General features: G+C 39.2%; 1 protein-coding gene across 1 annotated transcript; it reads left to right on the top strand.

Annotated features, from left to right (window-relative positions):
* Positions 1-351: 351 nt before the first annotated feature.
* On the top strand, positions 352-11,173 carry LOC309587093 (matrix metalloproteinase-20-like; the record flags this gene model as incomplete). Its single annotated transcript, XM_082304972.1, is given in 8 exon segments — positions 352-445; positions 448-510; positions 2,428-2,589; positions 2,681-2,714; positions 5,669-5,760; positions 11,046-11,083; positions 11,087-11,131; positions 11,135-11,173. Coding segments are annotated over 8 exon segments (567 nt in total).
* Between the last annotated feature and the right edge of the window lie 7,699 nt (positions 11,174-18,872).

Below are 18,872 nucleotides of genomic sequence, written 5' to 3'. Positions count from 1 at the left end.
TACGTGGGATGAGAAAGGGACTTTACATTGCATCAGAACCATGCGGTAACACTATTGCATGGCACCGCACAGCCTTATCCCTTCAGCTGAATGCTCTAAGTGGGCATGAATCATTGTGTTTGCACTACTGGAGATATGACCTGTTTTCTAAATCTGATCCTCAATTTCCTTCCCAAAAGTGTCTAAGTAATTCCTTTTCACCAGAGTCTTTCAGTTGCTGTTCATGGTCACAGCTGCAAAAAGGCACCTTCATGAATTATCTGCTTCCAAGATTGATGCTAGGTTGTCTTTCCTTCCAAGAAAGAAGCGCCTCAGTACTCATTAAGGATAGAGTTTCTGAAACCCTATGTGATGTGGGTTTCTTTCTTCTGCTATTATTTGCTACATCATTATGACTCTTATCCCTTTGATGGCCCATGTGGGACCCTGGCACCTGCTTTTGCCCCAGTGAAGAACTGGGAAGGGACAATCATTTGGACAGCGCAGAGAAGTGGACCATGGGAACAAATGGTACATGGAAATAGCTTATAAATTTTGTAGATTCAAGGACTTCCTATGATACAATCCTTGAAATTTACCTCCAGAAGTCAGTCTATTCGTGAGCTACCTGGGGAGAAACAGCATAGCGATGTGGGATGTCAGAACAGTTTAAAGTATGGAAGTGTGAAATGTGAAATCCTACAGTAGAGGATAAATTTGAGGTCCATTTGAAAAGTGAATACTACATGAACAGACTGATAAGCCTTAATCCCGAGCAAACTCATTGAGACAAGTATAAAGAAAAGGATCTAATCTTCCTCTTTCAAAACTGGACTAACTCAATAAATCCTAAAAGAGTTATTTCTGACCTATCACTGTGTAGCAGGAGGTGGGAGAACAAAATTTGATCCATCATTATCTGTGACAATAATTTAATAAAATAGCACAATCCACAGTTTTTACTGCTGGCCACTGAGGATCAATATATATACCTAGAAACTCGTTATGTTGCTTATTGTTGTGCTTTGTTAAGGAGCCACTGGATAACAGTTTCCCTGTTGTGTGACAGGAGGCTGTACGACACTAATATGAATGATTGCTAAGCCCATCCTGAAGAGCTTTGCAAGATCAGCACTGGAACATTTATCAGCTTGCAGTGTTGAGGAGAAAAATCCTGAAATGACTGTGGGACATACTGGTTCCTTGTCTTCAGTAGAGTAAATTAAGCAGCATCAGAGAAGTAATAATCTATACTCTTAAATTATTAACTTGGTTCCCAGCACAGCTTTGTCCTTGACAAACTAGCATTTAGACATGATTCAGGAGTCAGTACAGTTCAGAGACTTTCCTCAAGAAGCAATCTGCATCTGCCCTGTTCTGAAAGATAATTTTAGATAAGAGGAGAGTGGTTCCAGGCCTATTTATTTTATTAGTACAGCGATAGTCAGTGTTTGCTCTTTGCACCTTGATGGCTTGCCACATTCATGTGGATAAGCATGACACGCCTGACCCTGCTTTCTTGATTATACCTTCAGGTTTTGTTCCCGTCTGATAGGTTGTCTGTCATCCACCTGGGTCTTACCCAATCCTTTCCCCTTGAGGGTGCTCTGACAGCATATCCAGGTTTTAGTAATTTTTCTTTTGGGAGCTGATAAGGAAAACAAACCTGACTCTTAGTTAGAAGTCAGACATCCAACCTTAAAAGCCTGTAAAAAATTGCAAAAGCCTTTTTTTTCTGGATATTCCACTGCTTCATAATGGGTTTTTTGAGAGCGCATCCTCTCAATCATCTCAGTCCTGTTTGGGTAGGTTTGCTTGATAGTGCCACTGAAATCTACTGCCATGGGAGGTCCTGTTGAATGCCTGTGGTTTGTTCAACCATGGTCTATAAAATCCGTCTTTACAAGGTAGACTTAAAACTAGTGTCTTCTATTACAGTGTCACTTGGTCTCTAGTCAAAACAACAACCAACTTTAAACACGTCCAAGGCATCTGACAAGCCACTGTCTGCAGACCTCTCTGCCAAGCCTCAGGCTCTTCAAAGCTCTGGACTACCTTTTTTCTAATCTGCCCCAGAGCTCAGTTTTCATTTGCCTAATTTCAGCATCCATATAGATTGTCTCACAAGAATAATTTAGGAGCCCAATCCCACGTTATTTCTGCAGTCCTTCAGTTTACCAGATAGCTCCAGCTCCAGCCATGTACCACTGACACAAGTGAACGCATTCCCAAGGACACAAACATCACCACTTGCACAGATTGCCACTATCTCCTCTGAGTTTCTGTGAATGTTCACTAAATTTGGTCTTCTGAGATATGGGAAAATTTTAACTTTTCCAAAAATCAGTGTAAACTTAGAATCCTGACCTCTAACCATCAGGTGGTAAGAAATACAATCATCTGCCCATGACGGAAATACCGGGGGGGGGGGGGGGGGTAATTATTTAGGATTTAATTTATTCACTGTTGCTGCCCATGAATTTGGACATGCTCTGGGCCTTGGCCATCCCACTGATCCATCTGCTTTGATGTATCCTACTGACAAATACCAGTCTCCATTTGGATTTTGTTTGCCAAAGGATGATGTGAAAGGGATCCACGCATTGTATGGTACATTCTGTATAACTCTTAAAGAACAATCTACTTAACACAAAGTGAAAAGAATTGCAGGCATTTTCTGCCTCTTTTGATGCTGTTACAGTGCTGGGAAAAGTAATTCCCTTCTTCAGAGACGGGTAAGGTTTACACTCCCTCTGTCATCCAATGCGCTAGTCCTGACTAAAGAAATGTTTCTAGATGTTTAGCACAGTTTCCTTGTTTTGTACAGTTTCTCAATGTTTTGTATAGTTTTATTTTGGAATAGCTGAAACCTCAGTATCTTTTCTGTCAATAAGCTTTTGGAAGAGACGAAAACTGTATGTTTTCTTAACACTTTATGTCCAGCTATGATAAAGGAGATGAACACTTTTTTTCTTCTAAAGAGGTTAAATCATGACTGCACTGAAGTCAGTCATAAATTCCTTTATATCTGGGGGAAGACTCTGCCTTCAAAGGATTACAATATCTTGACTAAAAAAACACTCTGAGAGATAATGGTATCTGGTCTGTGGGACAGGTAATCATTCCCTGTTACAAGGAGTCCTTTGAAAGCAAGGGCTTAGTCTGACTCAGACTTGTTACCTCCTGAGCAGACGCTTCAGCAGCTGGGGAGGTTGAAGATGGATGCATGCCCTTTCTGTGAGAGCATCAACCAAATTATCACTTAGAAGAGGGCAGCCAATGATTGCTTGGATCCATTTCAGCCCAAGCTTACAGCAGAAATCCCAAACCCTAATTCTTCTGCTGAGCTGGGACACCTTCTCCCTCTTTGCTGGCCTGCCACTTCAGCTGCTGTGAAACCAGGGACCAAGGGGACCAAGAAGCTCTTCTGCGAAAAATTTAAAGTTCTTTCAGGTAATCAGCATTCTGCTTAAAGCTGTGACAATCACTGTTTCCCTTGGGCTTTGCAGACTTCAAGCAGTCAGCATGTTTGTACGATTTTGGAGCAACAGTCCATTGAAACCATATATACTGCAGCCACACTTCACCACAGCCTACCATGAGCTGGTAGGGAGTCATGCAGGATGTCACTGGACTTGTGCCTTAATAGCACTTTGCCAAAAATAATGATTGTCAGCAAAATGCTCTGAAAATAAAGAAAACTTCCTAAAATAAAACATAATTTATGTGATTTTCGTTTTTCATCAGGAACTGAAAAATGCCCCAGATTTCATAAATTGGTTGTCATATCCTTTGTGACCTGTGAGTCAGCTCCTAGATCTGTGGCAGGAAGAATTTTTTTTAAAAAAAGATTTTTATTACCACTCAGTATCTCATTCTGAGGCTTGTAGAGGAGATACCACCTGCAAAAATGCCTGACAGACCAGAGGTAACATGATTGTAACTATACTAATGCATTCATCAGTGCTGGGGACTGATCTCCAGCTGTCGATATGACCAATATGACCAGATCAGAGACAAATCATAAGGCTGATATGATGAGGCTACTAGACTGAAGCATATAAGATGAGATTTCAGATGGAGCTTAAAGCCTAAGGCTACATCTGCAGCAGGGAATAAAATACAATTGGGACCATTCTCTGTCATGGAGGCCAACAGGCATGAAACAGCTCATGCTCATGCTATTAAGCTCTCTTAACCTCCAAGGTAGGTTGGCTACATCCAAACTGGTTATTGGGAATCATCCCTGACCCATGACAAGTCCTGAACAGTGCCTGGGAACATTTCAGAGGCCTGGTCTGAAATGAAACCACCCAAGAGTCACTCCAGCAATTTAGCAGTACAGAGGATTGAGATCTAGTGCCTGGGAATGTTTTTCAGTACCACAAAATTTACTAACACCAGCCATAGCCTGAGCATCCATCTGTCTTAATCTCAGACTCCAGTTTACAGATGCCAGTGCAGCAGCTTCAAGTGAGGCACACAAGGCAAAATGCTTTCTGCTCTTCTCACCTGGTCTCCTTCTTTTAATTTTGTGCCCATTTAGTTAGTTCTCATTTAATTTTATGCCTGGCAGTCTGACAAGAGAATTCAGATGGCTTTGACAAGAATTTGAATCAGAGTTGCAGCTGCTGCAACCATTTCACAAGAGGCAACATGAGAGTGACTTACAGGCAGCCACAACATCACGATAAAAAAGGGAAGAAAGTGTAAAGCAGGATATCCTTTGGAGACTGGTACTGCTCATTCAAAACAGATGTGAAACACATTGGTCTAGTGGTAGGATGAACAGACACAAAATTACCTTGGAGAGCTGGCCCAGTAAAATTGCACAGAATCTTTTTAGACACACACACACACAAGAGCACGTGCATATATATACATGTGCATATATTTATATAACTTTGAGGAGGATCCAGACACCATACTGCAGGGGTGCTGTGTGTGTGTGGTAGCTGCACATGGGCAAGCTGTACTTGGCAAATCTGTAGCCCTTTGACTCTCTTCTGCTCCTCCTCCCACCCCACACAACCTTCATCAAGGTAGCTATGGGTTTACTATGACCAAGGTAGAAGTCCTTGTTGCAGTACATTCAGTGCAGATTTTCAATGGCCTTTTCTCAATAGATTCTCTATAGAGTAAATGTTTTCTGCCTGCCAGATGAAAACCCTGAAAAATCAGTCTTTTACATATGTTCCACTTGCATCACATGTTCAGATTTAAGCATGGAGGAGGATGCTTTCTCAACCAGAACTTTGTGCTGTCCCAGGCTATCTGTCATGAAGAGCCTTGGGCTAGACCATCCTAGCAGTAGATGGTGAAGAATAGGCAGGACATCAGCAGGTGACATCTCTTTCACTTAACCATAAATATCTGTTACACAGCTGATTATATGAAAGTTAATCCTTAGTGCCAGTGCAGAGAAACAAGCATTTTTGGGGAATGAGCTGTTTGATTCTAAAGCAGACAGCTAAACTCAGGAGAGATTAATCTGTACTTGACATCAAAACCTACTTCTAACAGTATGACAAAGACTCATGTGTGATCTACACTAGTTGCTAGCCCAGTGATATAACTCTGACAGGTTTTTTTAATCTCTTCATATGAAGGGAACACAAAGTTGGAGCTGGCAAGGAAGTCACTGCCATGCACCATTCATCAAAGCAGAGCCATCTACAGCACTGTGAAGCTCGCTGACCATTCCTTCCTTTCCTCAGCTCATGTTAAATATTGTTGCTGCTTATGAAGTTCCTGAGAGAGATTCAGTTTATTTTTTCAAAGGTCAGTTATTTCGGCAGGGGAAAAGGAAGGAAAAGGCAAAAAAAAAGTAAATTTGTTGAGCAAAGAAAAAGCTCTCAAACCTACTGGTTTCTTGGAAGATGAACACACCTGCCCATAACTTAGATCATTACTTTGGGTCACTAGAGTACAGATCCAACACTGAGAGTGGGAATCTCTAAAGCTAACTGCCAATTCAATGCCTTTTTGTGTGGATCAGTCAGCTGGAGATGGAGAAAGCTGCAACAGTCAAGGTTATCTTCAGCAATCACAACAGGAAATTAAACCAAATTCTGCCTTCTCCTAAGTTACTTTTTAGCCATATTGCCCACATTTTCACAATTTATAGCAATATACTAGTTTCCTAAACAGTCACAGGAAGAATTATATATGAGCTAGGACTTCATATCTTGCACAGAAGTTCTATCTCTGTATAGAAAAGTTATTCCTGCAGAGAAGAACACTTACTGAAGGTAAGTGTACACTACTGAACACTAAGTGAAGGTTAGTGTACCAAAAGGTTTAATAAGGAAGGAGCCGTTTACAAGCATATTTACATCTAGAAGGATCTCCTCCATCATTCCATTTTACCTTTCACAACACAGAGACCAGAAACTTCTCCAGCATTTCTTATCTTCCACCCAAGAGGCCTTACATTTGAGTACTTTTTTAAAGAAATGGGTCTAATCTTTATTTAAAGACATCAAGTGATGAAGAATTTCCCAACTCATTAAATGAGATGTTTTAGCATTTAAACTACTTTCTATTAATTTGCATAGAAAAGTGAAGCACCTTTCTATGGGGTGATCTCATGGAAATACATCTCCAGTTGCATCATGTAGCAGTTTTATTTTCTTTTGTGCTGAATTGTAGCAGTGGCATCTTTTTTCCTTCAAATTCAGATTCAAGAACTGTATCTGCAACTGCACTGCTGGGAAACCAGCAATTTTTGTATAATACCTTTCCTTTTTCAGGCCCTCATTACAGGGTAACTCAAAGATTTCAAATGCAGAACCCCTTCTTACACCATCTCTGACTTAAGGTTTTCCAAAAAGTGCAGCACATTGATGCAGTGGACTACCTAAAGGCTGAAAAGGAGATGCTCTTCTTTGTGGAGATGAATACTACACACACATTCATTACCATCTGACCCTTTTGGACTGTACTTCTATTGGAAAACAAAGATTTCATTTTTCACAAAGGAAATGCAAACAAACTAAAAGCGTTGGAAGGGTGGGATATGTCTGACAAAATGTAGAGGTCTACAGTGTGTATAGGCGTATACGAGTATTTTAAGCAAGACTCCCATTATACTCAGTCTGGACCTATGATTTACTCCAATCTCTGAATAGTAATTTAGAGGGGCCTGAACAGAGCTAAAGCCAAACAGAGATTTCTCTGCCATCTCTCCAGCCTCCCCAAGGCTGCCAATTTCATAAGCAGAGTGAGATACACTCTCATGCTATGGTTAAACACAAAGCACAGGCATGGTTCATTAAATCTTGCCTCCTACAGTTTCAGAGGTATCAATGTTTACATGATCCACAAAATATTTATCCCATGTTCTTCCAAATAGTACAAGGCACAAAATAGTCCTGAAATAAATTGTTCAGCTAAAGATCTTCTGTAAACACCAAACCGCACCAGAAGAAGAGAGCAAGAAAGGTCACAGAGATATCCTAAGTCCTGGGCCCTTAATCAGCAGAGAATGCGTTAGCTATGTGTAGTAGATCCCTTCTTACCACGAGTGCCTTTTCCACCCTCACTACTGCTCATTCTCTCTCCAGGAAGATGCTGGGGAGAAGTATACACAGCCCAGAAGCCAGTCTAATCACACTTGCATTTAAAATAGAACTAATTAATCATCCTTAAAATGTTCTAGCTCTGTCTAAGTAGAAATGCAATTTGAAATACTTACAATAGTTAAGGAAATAAAGACTAAAAATATCTTAAAATTGGTAAAATGATAAGAGAATCAGTGAAAAAACAATGAAATATTTTCACATCTTTGTCTTCCCAGCAATTTTTACTGTTTATCTCTCTTGTCTAACATATTCCTTTTTTCCTGACCTGTCTAAATAATTTTAATTTGCTTTCTTTTCTTTTCCTAATGAAATGGGAAAAACAAATGGTAACTGAAAATTGAAGAAACAGGCAGTTACTCAAAAAAAAAAACCAAACCAAATACAACTTTTCCAAGAAGTTTTCTGGAAAATTCTCACCCACCTATCTTAAAATCAGCTCACACTTACTAAGCAAATGACATAAGGATGCAGAATGAATGCAATATTATTACAGCTGTTCAAACCACTGAGCAAACACATTGATTCATTCTAAAGAAACCACATTTGGAAAAGCTATAAAATCTTCATAAGAGGCATTAAATTCATTTGACTTGGTGAATATAGAGCATGTGTATTTTCTGGCATCAGCATGGGTAATAAAATAAATATGGATGAAACTAAACCAAATGTCTGTGCTCCTGTAGTTAGTACTTAGCAAAGTTGCTATGGAGAGCATCCGACTTTCCTTGAAGACTAACATTAAAAGTTGCATCAAAGCTTTTAATCTGATTTTCCATTTTATTGACTTGACAGTGGGATACTAACCTTAGAGAAAATCAACGATGAGCTGGTTTTCATGAGCCTTTTCTACCAGTCCTAGAAAATTTCCATTATCCTAAATGTAATGATGTTTCTTACTTGCAGTTTCTATAGCTTTCGTTTTAGATCAAGCAGTTTCCTATGGCTCCCTATAGATTTTCTACTTAGCACATTTACCCAAAGTCTTCAAACATTTCCTTTTCTGGCCTATGTAGTCCTTTTTTTTTTAAGATATGAGAATGTCTAACTGCATCCATGCAGACTGTATTATGTAAACTGCACAATCCAAGTGAAATTGTCTGAAACAAATTGCATAGGTGAGGACTAAAGGGTAGTTAGCCATAGCAGGGTTACTGGGAGTGAGCAAGTGCAAGGGTTGCATGCTTTCCTGAGGGAGACACGGCAGAAAGAGGCAGGAAGGGGTTGTTTATTATCTTATTGCTCCTCATACACCACCAAAAGGCTGAAAAGATCTGCCTTTGCCCACTTTTTGATATCATATATTCAAAGTTCTCTATCAAAGGCACTATTTAGATCTTATCTATTGATTCCAGCGACGGAGTCTTGTCATTCCAAATACATTTTCAAAAGTATGAAAAAACAGCATTAACTCTGGTCCATTTATAATAATTGTTTCTTCTTCCAAAGCTACAATGAAAACAAAAGAAAGATCCAAAAAGTATTCATAAATAGTTCAGAGGAATCAGTAGCAAATTAGATGCAGCACTGGAATTGAATGGTGCGTATTTAACTACACAGCAAACAGTCCTGATCCTGCCAGTCTGTCCTCTGTGGAAGTAAGGAAGTTAATATAAACACAATGTCTGTTTCCAAAAATAGCATTTTTATTGATTTATTTCTGTGATGAAGCTGAATGAGATTTCCTGTCCCGCTGCTCTAACAAAGACTCTGGAAGGTATCAGCTCCACATCCAAGCCATGAAATCATCAGATGATTTCAAATCCCAAGATATAATTCTGCATTTAGTTTAGTATTTTTCTCCATTTTAGTTTTAAACTCTATCTCTTCAGTTTTCTGCTGAAAAAGCCACAGCACACAAAAACTATGATGTTTCAGTTAAGAAAAAGTTGTATACATATTTATTGCACAAGTAAAAATTACCTTTTTGAGTCTTGAAATATGACTTGAAAATCTCATACAGCTATAGCTCCAACAGGAAAGCTTTGAATCCCAAATACTAGACTTTAGAGGAATACCATACTGCTGTGACAAGCAAGACTGGGAAATTCCTGAAGTTTGTTGAAGATAATTTCTTGTTACAAGTACTCAATGAGCCAATTAGGAAAAATACCCTCACAGACTTCTTATTTGTGAACAGAGAAGGACTCATGGGAGACGTGATGGCTCTTTTGGCCATAGTGATCAAGAAATGGTTGAGTTTAAAATTTTCAGTGTAATGAGAAAAAAGGTCAGCAGAATTGCTATCCTGCATTTCAAGAGAGCAAACTTCAAGCTGCTTAGGCAGCTGCTTAGCAGTGTCCCCTAGGAATCTGCCTTTGGGAGCTTAGGAGTCTGTCCTGGTTTCAGCTGGGATAGAGTTAATTTTCATCTTAGTAGCCGGTGTGGGGCTGTGTTTTGGGTTTAGGATGAGAACAATGTCGATGATACACTGATGCTTTGGTTCTTGCTAGGTAGTGCTAAGCTGTCTCTAAATAGGTGCTAAGTGGCGCTCACACGGGTCAAGGACTTTTCAGCTTCCCCTGCTCTGCCGGGGGCACAAGAAGCTGGGAGGGGGCACAGACGGGCGGGTGGGGGGGGGGGGGGGGGGATGCTCGCCCAGACTGGCCCAAGGGCTATTCCATACCATATGACGTCATGCTCAGTATATAAGCTGAGGGAAGAAGAAGGAAGGGGGACGGGGACATTGGGCGTGATGGCGTTTGTCTTCCCAAGCAACCGTTACGCGTGATGGAGCCCTGCTTTCCTGGGGATGGCTGAACACCTGCCTGCCCATGGGAAGTAGTGAATGAATTCCTTGCTTTGTTTTGTTTGCGTGCACGGTTTTGAACCTCACTCCTGAGTTGGCTTCACTTCAAGGTTCAGGTACTAACCTTTGGTATCTAAACCTAATATAGCTGTCTACATGTAAATTAGTCAATGGAGATCTAATTAATACACTGGAAGACCCTAGAGAACTGATCAAATGTGTCTATTATTGTTTACCTGTCATCTGTGTCATGGGTCTCAATTCCACCTGAGCTCCCAAACCAGGACTCTCCTACTCATGAAACCTTTCACTTGGCAGACAAAGCTTACCTCTAGAATTCAATGTCTAATTCCCCTGCACCTTTGAGGCTGCTACCTCAAATTTAAGAATCCTATACTAGACCCTGCTGTAACAAAACAAATGTGCGGGTGTGAACTTGTGCTTGAACTTGGCTCCCCAAACTTAGCATCCCCAGACCTAAAACTTATCACTAGTAATTCAGCGTTATAAGCTAATTCTGTAATTTTAAAACTATGAGGCCCGTTACAGCTCTATAATGTAAAAAGCTGCTAGAAAACAAGCATGGAAATAAGGGCCTGTATTAAGTCAGTCAGATTTTATGATCACTATGTAACATGCATATGTAGCTACAAACTATTGCAACAGAGCCCTTAGAATAAGCTAGTTTCTCTAATGAACACTTGCTTTTTCCTTTTTTCCTTTTTCTCATTTTTAAGGACTTATTTACTTCTTTTCTCATCCAAAAGCCTATAAATAAAACAGAGAGAAGGAAAATGTGATTAATATTGTGAAAACTAGTTCCTAAATTGGTTGCTATAACAGTCCTCAGCAGATCATCAGATAGAAGTAGAAGAAAGTGAAAACTGGACCATGAGGACCAGAAACAAGGTTACTCCTTTTCTAAGCTTGTCCTTTTATGTAAACACAGAGCATGAGGAATGCTACAACTCAACCCAGCAATATAAAACTATTCCAATAAATACATCAGTGTTGGCATTTTGAAGAGCTTCAGTCTCACCTCAGAAACTCCTGGACGCAGAATATTGTTACTTTTCTCCTACCTAGAATCAATTCTAATGAAATTCAATAAGAAATCCTTTGTGACCCCTTCCTAAAGACCTGCATTTCCAGGGAACAGAGTGACATAATGGGAAACCATTGCAGAAGCTGTGACTAACCTGACTCTTTCCCAATGGAACCAGAAAAAATATTGCAGAGAGAGCAGCCCTCTGGAGGAAGAACCGCTCTTGTGGTTTAAGCGGTCCTATGCAAGACAGATGACCACAGCAGCAAATATTCACACCCATCCAGTGTCTAATTACTTGAGTTCAGTCTACAGCCTCTTCAGTCTGACTTGTCATCAACACAATCTGTTTTCATCAAGGAAAAGGTGATAGAGCAGAAGCTAATCACCACTTCTCCATTTTAGTTTGAAAGAGCTTACTGGGTGATCTTATGAATGAGGCCTGACACAGTAACTACACAATTACTTAGTTAAAAACAAGGACAGAGGATTTGCATATAACTCATTAAAGCACTGAGGAAACATAGTTTAAACTATGGATATGCATGCAGTCTGGTGCTTTTTGTTGTCATCCTGTTGTCACAGTTATTTCCATTAAACCAAAAAAATTGATACTTGAACATATGTACATTTCATGTTCCTTCCTTTGTGCCTTTGTGTGCCAATCACAAATTTCCTCCACCAGAAACTGTTCCAGGCAGGACTCTTTAGATGACTATCAAAAGACTAGCCAATGGATCATGCTTACAGAGAAACTGCAAATGTGTAAAACACCTGCACACAAAGCAATTTAAGCAAGAGCTTCTCTGCTTCTGTTCCATTTACTTATATGACAGAAAAAAATATTTTAACCCCCAGAAGAGCCTGGGACCAAGGTATAAGTGAGCCATAAAGTTGTTATGCCTGCCCTCAGAAATGTGGAACCTATGCAGAAGACAAATATATTTCATTTCAGGTATTTGCAATTCATTGAATGATTTTTAGTCTTCTGTCCCACTTCTTGTGGATGGATCTTCCTTTCTATCTACTTCAGAACAAAGCCAAGTGGGAAGAAACCTATGATCTAAAGTTGGCACAAATGTGTCCCTGTGTGGGACTACTACAAATAGCCTCCAGTTTTGCACATCCAAATGAGAGTCCTGCATACGCATCCCTTTATTTCCTACTGCCATCAGTGAAAAACAAAACTTTTTTCATCTCTAGCTCTTTGAGCAAAAATGTGCAAGCAACACTTGTCAAACATGCTAATGAAAGGGAACAGCTATTTATTGCTGTTATTGAATTTAGCAGACATTATTGAGCAATCCTGAAAATCAGTAAGAACACACAAGGAAACAGTTATCAAGAACTTGAGAGGCTTGTTCAAAGCCACAAAGCTATGAGAAAACACAGTAACTTTTTGCAAGAGTGTCCATAAAAGACTGACTAAGATAAAGGCAGATTACTTTTCCCAAGATAAGAAATACAGGTGCCATTTTAACAGATGAATTCTCCATGTAATCAAAATATTAGATAAAGAATCTGTTATTTTCAGTAATATACCTCCTAGATGCAAATTTGGAGAAGCCATACCACCATCTCTCCACTAGAATCCCCTCATACAAGGAAAACAGGACTTTTAATCAGATTTTGGCCTTGCAGATAGAGAATGGAGAGGAATAACTATGCTGTGGAGGAAATGAAACTACTTCTGGGATCATATGCACTAAGCAATTAATTGTTGTGATTTTTGTATATATTCTAGGTTATTGAATAAGAACATTTTAAAACACCAAAATAAATAACTAAATAAATATCAAGAAAATGTGTGTTATAATCATAAATACAAAAAAACAACTTCCAAGTTACACTATTATCACAGTAGAAAACATCTTTATTTGTGGACTTATAAGTTAATAGTTAGTTCACATCTATAATTCTTGTATTTAAATATTTTTGCATGGACTTGTAAATATGCCAAGAGACTTGTGAGCTAACTGGATTTTAATAAATCCAGCAAGATGCTGTGCACTGATGTTCCATCAACAATGATAATTTTCTAATTAAAAATGAAATAGGATATTAGAAGCTATCTATTCTTTTTTATGTAATTTTTCTTGTTGGGATTTTCAGTGTAATTTTGAGAGTGTTAGCATAACATAGTATATCTGAACCATCCAGATCCCACTATTTTCCAATTATTTTCATGTCAAAATTTCTGAATCAAAGAAAAGATTGCAAAAGATTCAGACTTGCGCAACGGGAGTACACCTTTCCCTAAGATTTTGTTTTGTGACTGTGCACAAAGGTATTATTTTTAATATCTATTATTTATGACATTAACAACAAGCTTATTTCCTGTCATCAGTGAAAATCTTTTGAACTACTAGCTAAGCTGTCTACAAAAATGAATGTTTTCCAGTTTCAGTGTGAAAAAGGGTCCTTTCTACTACCAACAAATATTTTCAGCAAGATAAATTTTTTTTGCTCGTTGAAAAAAATTGAAATTGAAAAAAAATATTTGTAGTGTTCTTAGTTTTCTCTTTGGAGAGACATATTGTGTCTGCTTTTCAACTTGTCCTCATTTCTGTAAAGTTAAAAAAGAAACTATGACAGTCTACTTCAGTAACTTTTTTTTTTTACTGAAGGCACAGATAGGTTATAATGAGATAGTTCTTTGCATTTTTTCTCTATGGGTTGTGACAGAGTGGCAGCTGGTGAGAGTGGGTTGAAGAGATCTAAAGGGAAATGCAGACCTTATTGAAATCAGTGATTTTTATCACTGTCCTCAAGGTGTCAGAGGTTTCACCCTGAGACTTAGGACTTTTGGAAGCCAGGATCCCAAAACCTTGCTCCCACGTATAATTTATAGTAATTTGAAGTGTGTTGTACCATGTTTATGTAACCAAAATACTGCACAATAAATCCATTATGAACATATTTTCCTCATTTTGAAGTTTCTCATATCCTGTGGTTTATAATAATGGCTCTTCTGTTATTCTTGCATAGTACAAAGTTGTATGACTCCGAGAAAATTAAGAAAGCACTGTGCGATCTAGCTCAACTTAGGTATTGTATAAAGGCTCTGCACTGTGCCCAAGTGGGCACTGATACTTGGTATTAGCCCTTCCTTAAATCTTTGCTCTCTCTTAGAGAGCCCACAAGCAGCTATTGCAGCACAGCACGCTCTTATCTAGAAAGCCAAGGCACGTTCAGTCACTGAGTTCATGTTGCCACATACCAGTGAATGGAGGCGTTCGGGACAGACATATTTGTCACTGCTGTCGTCTCCCATTTTTCTATTGTTGTTGTACCTTACCATAAAATCACAGGATAAATACTGAAAACAAAGAATTTCTAGTGCAACCTGAGCATATCTATACCATCCTGTTTTAATGACACAGCTGGTCCCTTACCTCCTGAATCTGGCCTTATACCTGCCTAAACCTCTGGATTTAAATTGTGCAAAATGAATGCAAAGTGGCTATAAAATGTTTATCAATTAAACCTATAGAGCCAGGCTGTGAAAGACATTCTGGTTCACTGAGTTCAGAGCTGTCAGGCAAACACATTGCACAGTCCCCTTCATAAATTTACCAAGTCCTGTTTTGAAGCCACTTCAATTATTGCTCTTCTCACTAGAGAGCTGTTACAGAGCTTCATTCCTCTGGTGATTAGAAACCTACTTGTTGTTTCTCTTCTATTTTTTTTTTTCCACATAATTTTCTATATCCTATAAACTCAATTGTCTTTGCTCTAGTTTAATCTCTGGGATGTACTTGAAGAAAAGAATCATGTCTCCTCTTCATTGCAACTATGCAAATCACTGCTGCCAACTAGTGGTGTTTGGACTTCAGTTGTGAAATTAGCAGCTGCTCTCCCATTACACAGACATACAAAATTGCTCCAGAGCAGAAAAGAAGGAACCTGTTGCATTAAAATTCAGCAGATTTAGCTCAGCTGACACCAGTAAGGATGACAGTAAAGGAAAACAGAAGCCCATCTTAATAGATGGCAAACATCTGTGGAATTAGGCCATAGTTATGTTAAAACAATACAGTTATTAACTAATTTGCAACACATTGTAGATGAATCATCTTTAATTACCAACAAACTTGGGTTTATAAAAATACATGTAAGCTAAATTTTTAATTACAGCAACGCGTATTTTAGCTATCACTAATGTGTATTTAGCTATCACTAAAAATATTACCCCACAGATATTTCTGCCACACAGTGCAAGAAAAGCTGTTACAGTGATAAGCTTTGGAAAGAAAGGTAATTCAAAGGTATATAAGGGGAGGGCATACTTTTGTCCTCGCTCTGTATACTTACTGAATTTTACATTCAGTACTTCCTAAGCACATACTGCAGATAACTCAGTGGTGGATTACTCTGCTGATTCAAGAGCAGAGTTAGTATGCAGCATAAAGGAAAGCCTGTTTTTATACATACCTTTGTAGCTTGTGGAGACTTTTGACGTCAGGGAGGCAATTGCCTCATGTGTTTGGACTTGCACCTGAAGTAGACATACACTATGGTGGGAATAAAAAATGAAGTCTTCTGGTGTGTAGTGTGAAAGCAGGGGAGAAAAAAATGGGGGGGGGGGGGGGGAGAGGAACTCTGGTACTTGAGCCTGGTTAGAACAAGCCTTGATGACATTTTGTTCAAAGAGACATCCTGTATCAAACCAAAAATTCCCCAGCCCTTGCTTCATATTTCTTCTCCACTGTAGCCATGTTCTGCTTTTGAAACTGCTGTTTCTCCTCTTCATTAGCTGCATTATCCTTTAAAGGCGTTAACTTGCACTTTATTGCTGCTCATGAGTTTGACTGCTCTGACTTTCCCATTCAAAAAACAAGCGTATCTGAAGCACCCACATACCAAATCCACAGCATTCCTGGGCCACCAATTTCTCTAGATGATCACAGAATCATAGAAACATTGAATGCTTTGGGATGGAAGGGACCTTTAAAGGCCATCAAATCCATCCCCCCTGCAATTGGCAGGGACATCTCCCACTAGATCAGGTTGCTCAGAGCCCCATCCAGCCTGGCCTTGAATGTTTCCAAGGATGGGGCATCTACCACCTCTCTGGGCAACCCGTTTCAGTGTTTCACTACCCTCATTGTAAAAACTTTCTTCCTTATATCTAGTCTGAATCTACCCTCTTTTAGTTTAAAACCATTACCCCTTGTCTTATCACTGCTGGCCCTGCTAAAAAGTCTGTCCTCTTATAAGTCCCTTTTCAGGTAGGCTGCAATAAGGTCTCCCTGGAGCCTTCTCTTCTCCAGGCTGAACAACCCCAGCTCTCTCAGCCTTTCCTCACAGGAGAGGTGTTCCATCCCTCTGATCATTTTTGTGGCCCTCCTCTGGACCCTCTCCAACAGGTCCATGTCCTTCTTGTACTGAGGACCCCAGAGCTGGATGCAGTGCTCCAGGTGGGGTCTCACCAGAGCAGAGTGGAGGGGCAGAATGACCTCTACTCTGCTCTGGTGAGACCCCATCTGGAGTGGGTTCATGATGTGCATGAATAAATAACAGTGAATGACATGAACTACATTTTACAGTTCTGTACTCAGTGCATCAAAGCACGTTTTATGTTACCTAACAGGCCTTGCTGCCAACAGCATTATCAGGTTTAATACGGAAATACAAAGATGAGTTAAGGGGTGGAGAGAACACTAATACAAAGCTAATGTCTGTGAACCCAAGAATTTCATTCTGAAAGCAAACATGAAGTCTGAGGAAACCATAAAGTGTGCCAAACCCAGCAAATCCCTCCTGATACATACCTCTTTATTCCTGCAGTTGCAAGTAGAGAAGTGTCCTTTCTTAGACTCCAGTTCTGGAAACACTCATACACAGGGCAAAATGTTTCCCCAGAGCAGTCTTTCTTTTCCCTGAAAATGCTTTAGTGTGCAAAGCTAAGTAAGCATGGAGGAATGTGAATAACACGGATCTTCTTTTAAAAAGCTGTCTTGATTCTTCCTTTGTTTACGGTGCTGTAAATGTCATGCAGCCCCACTGGAGCTGAAAGCAAACAGGTGGAAGTGACCAGAAGAATAAAACTCACCATAGGAAAGAAAATAATGTTCAGTGGACACAAATGTCAAATTCAACAGGCAGAGTTGCTTCTCAAGATCCTCACCACCATAGATCCTCTACACCTCAGGCTGCAAACATAACACACTTTATTTAACATTAGCATGAGAGAGACTCTGTACCCTTCCTGGCTGCTGTGCAAAGTCAACAGCAAATGCGTAATCAAGAAATCTTTGTCTCCTTTCTTAATAGACCTCACAAGGAATCAAATCTATCTTGGGTTGAAATCCTGGCCCGATTGAAAATCTCCAGCAAAGCTGCCACTGCCTTTAAGAAACATATGATAATACCTTACTAGATGAGATTCCAGCTCTCCATGACAGCCAGCGGCAGATGCTTGGAAAGTACAAGGTAAAGCATGTAGACAATAGATCTTGCCCTGGCAACTACCTTTAGTGTTTAGACAAATAGATTCATTATTTCATTCACTTTATATCACCTAGGAATGATCAGTCCAAGTCCTCAGGTGAAACTAACCTAACGTTTGATCTTGTTAGTAGTTTGGGAGAAAAGTGTTGTATTCTTCAGAAATGGGTACAGTAAATATTGTACCATATTCCTTCTGAGAAACAGAGAGAAGAACAAATTTTGGAATTCTAGCAGAAACAGGACTTTCTGATTCATTCTTATCAGCAGTGAGGAACAAAAGGTAATCTCTACCTGACCATGCTTTATGGGAGAAGTGATTTCCTTCTCCTGCCTTGAACCTTCCCCTGAACCCAGAATCCTACAGCCAGGAGAAGGCTACAGGATGCCTCTTCAATGCTAAGTAATGTGCATTTGTATCTAATGATGGTTTTTAAGAATGAAAGCAAATTAACCTACGTTTCTGTAATCTTTGTACAGTTTGCTCTATTACTTTCAGCAGCCACTGAAGGTTTTCAAATTAATCTTTTTTTAAAACAGACAAAAGAAAAAGGATGTGGTTTTGTTTCTTATCTGAGACTTTAAATAAACAGATATAATCTTTCTATTGTTTGAATCATAAAAACTTGTCTGTTAAGAGTGACTTTCAGTGTGCTGTATTGAGAAACTTAAACTGCATACAACATATTCAGGTACTTTTTTCTGAATACAAGGATTTTATCACACGTTTTATAACCCCTGTAGCATAGAAAATATGAAGCAATGTGAAAGTTTCCAAAATGTCATGTTAGAGAAAAAAAAAAAGATAGAAATAAAATGCATAATTTAAGAATTTAATGTGTGCTTTCATCTGTTATTAGGAAAGAATAAAAAATGTAAGAATTCAAGTGCTAGGTCAGTTTAACAGTGTGACTACTACTGTTATTTTTCATTTCTATAAAGAAATGTTCTGACCGCAACAGAGCACTACACCTGAAGGCATGCCAAATCACTTCTACCATCTCATTTACTCCATTGCCCATTAGCAATGTTAATAATTAGGCTATCAATCAGAATAGGCACGATACAG

Source organism: Platalea leucorodia (assembly GCF_965183815.1).
Source record: "Platalea leucorodia genome assembly, chromosome: 2".
In the NCBI taxonomy this organism is placed as follows: Eukaryota; Metazoa; Chordata; class Aves; order Pelecaniformes; family Threskiornithidae; genus Platalea; species Platalea leucorodia.
This window is presented reverse-complemented; position numbering and strand designations above follow the sequence as displayed.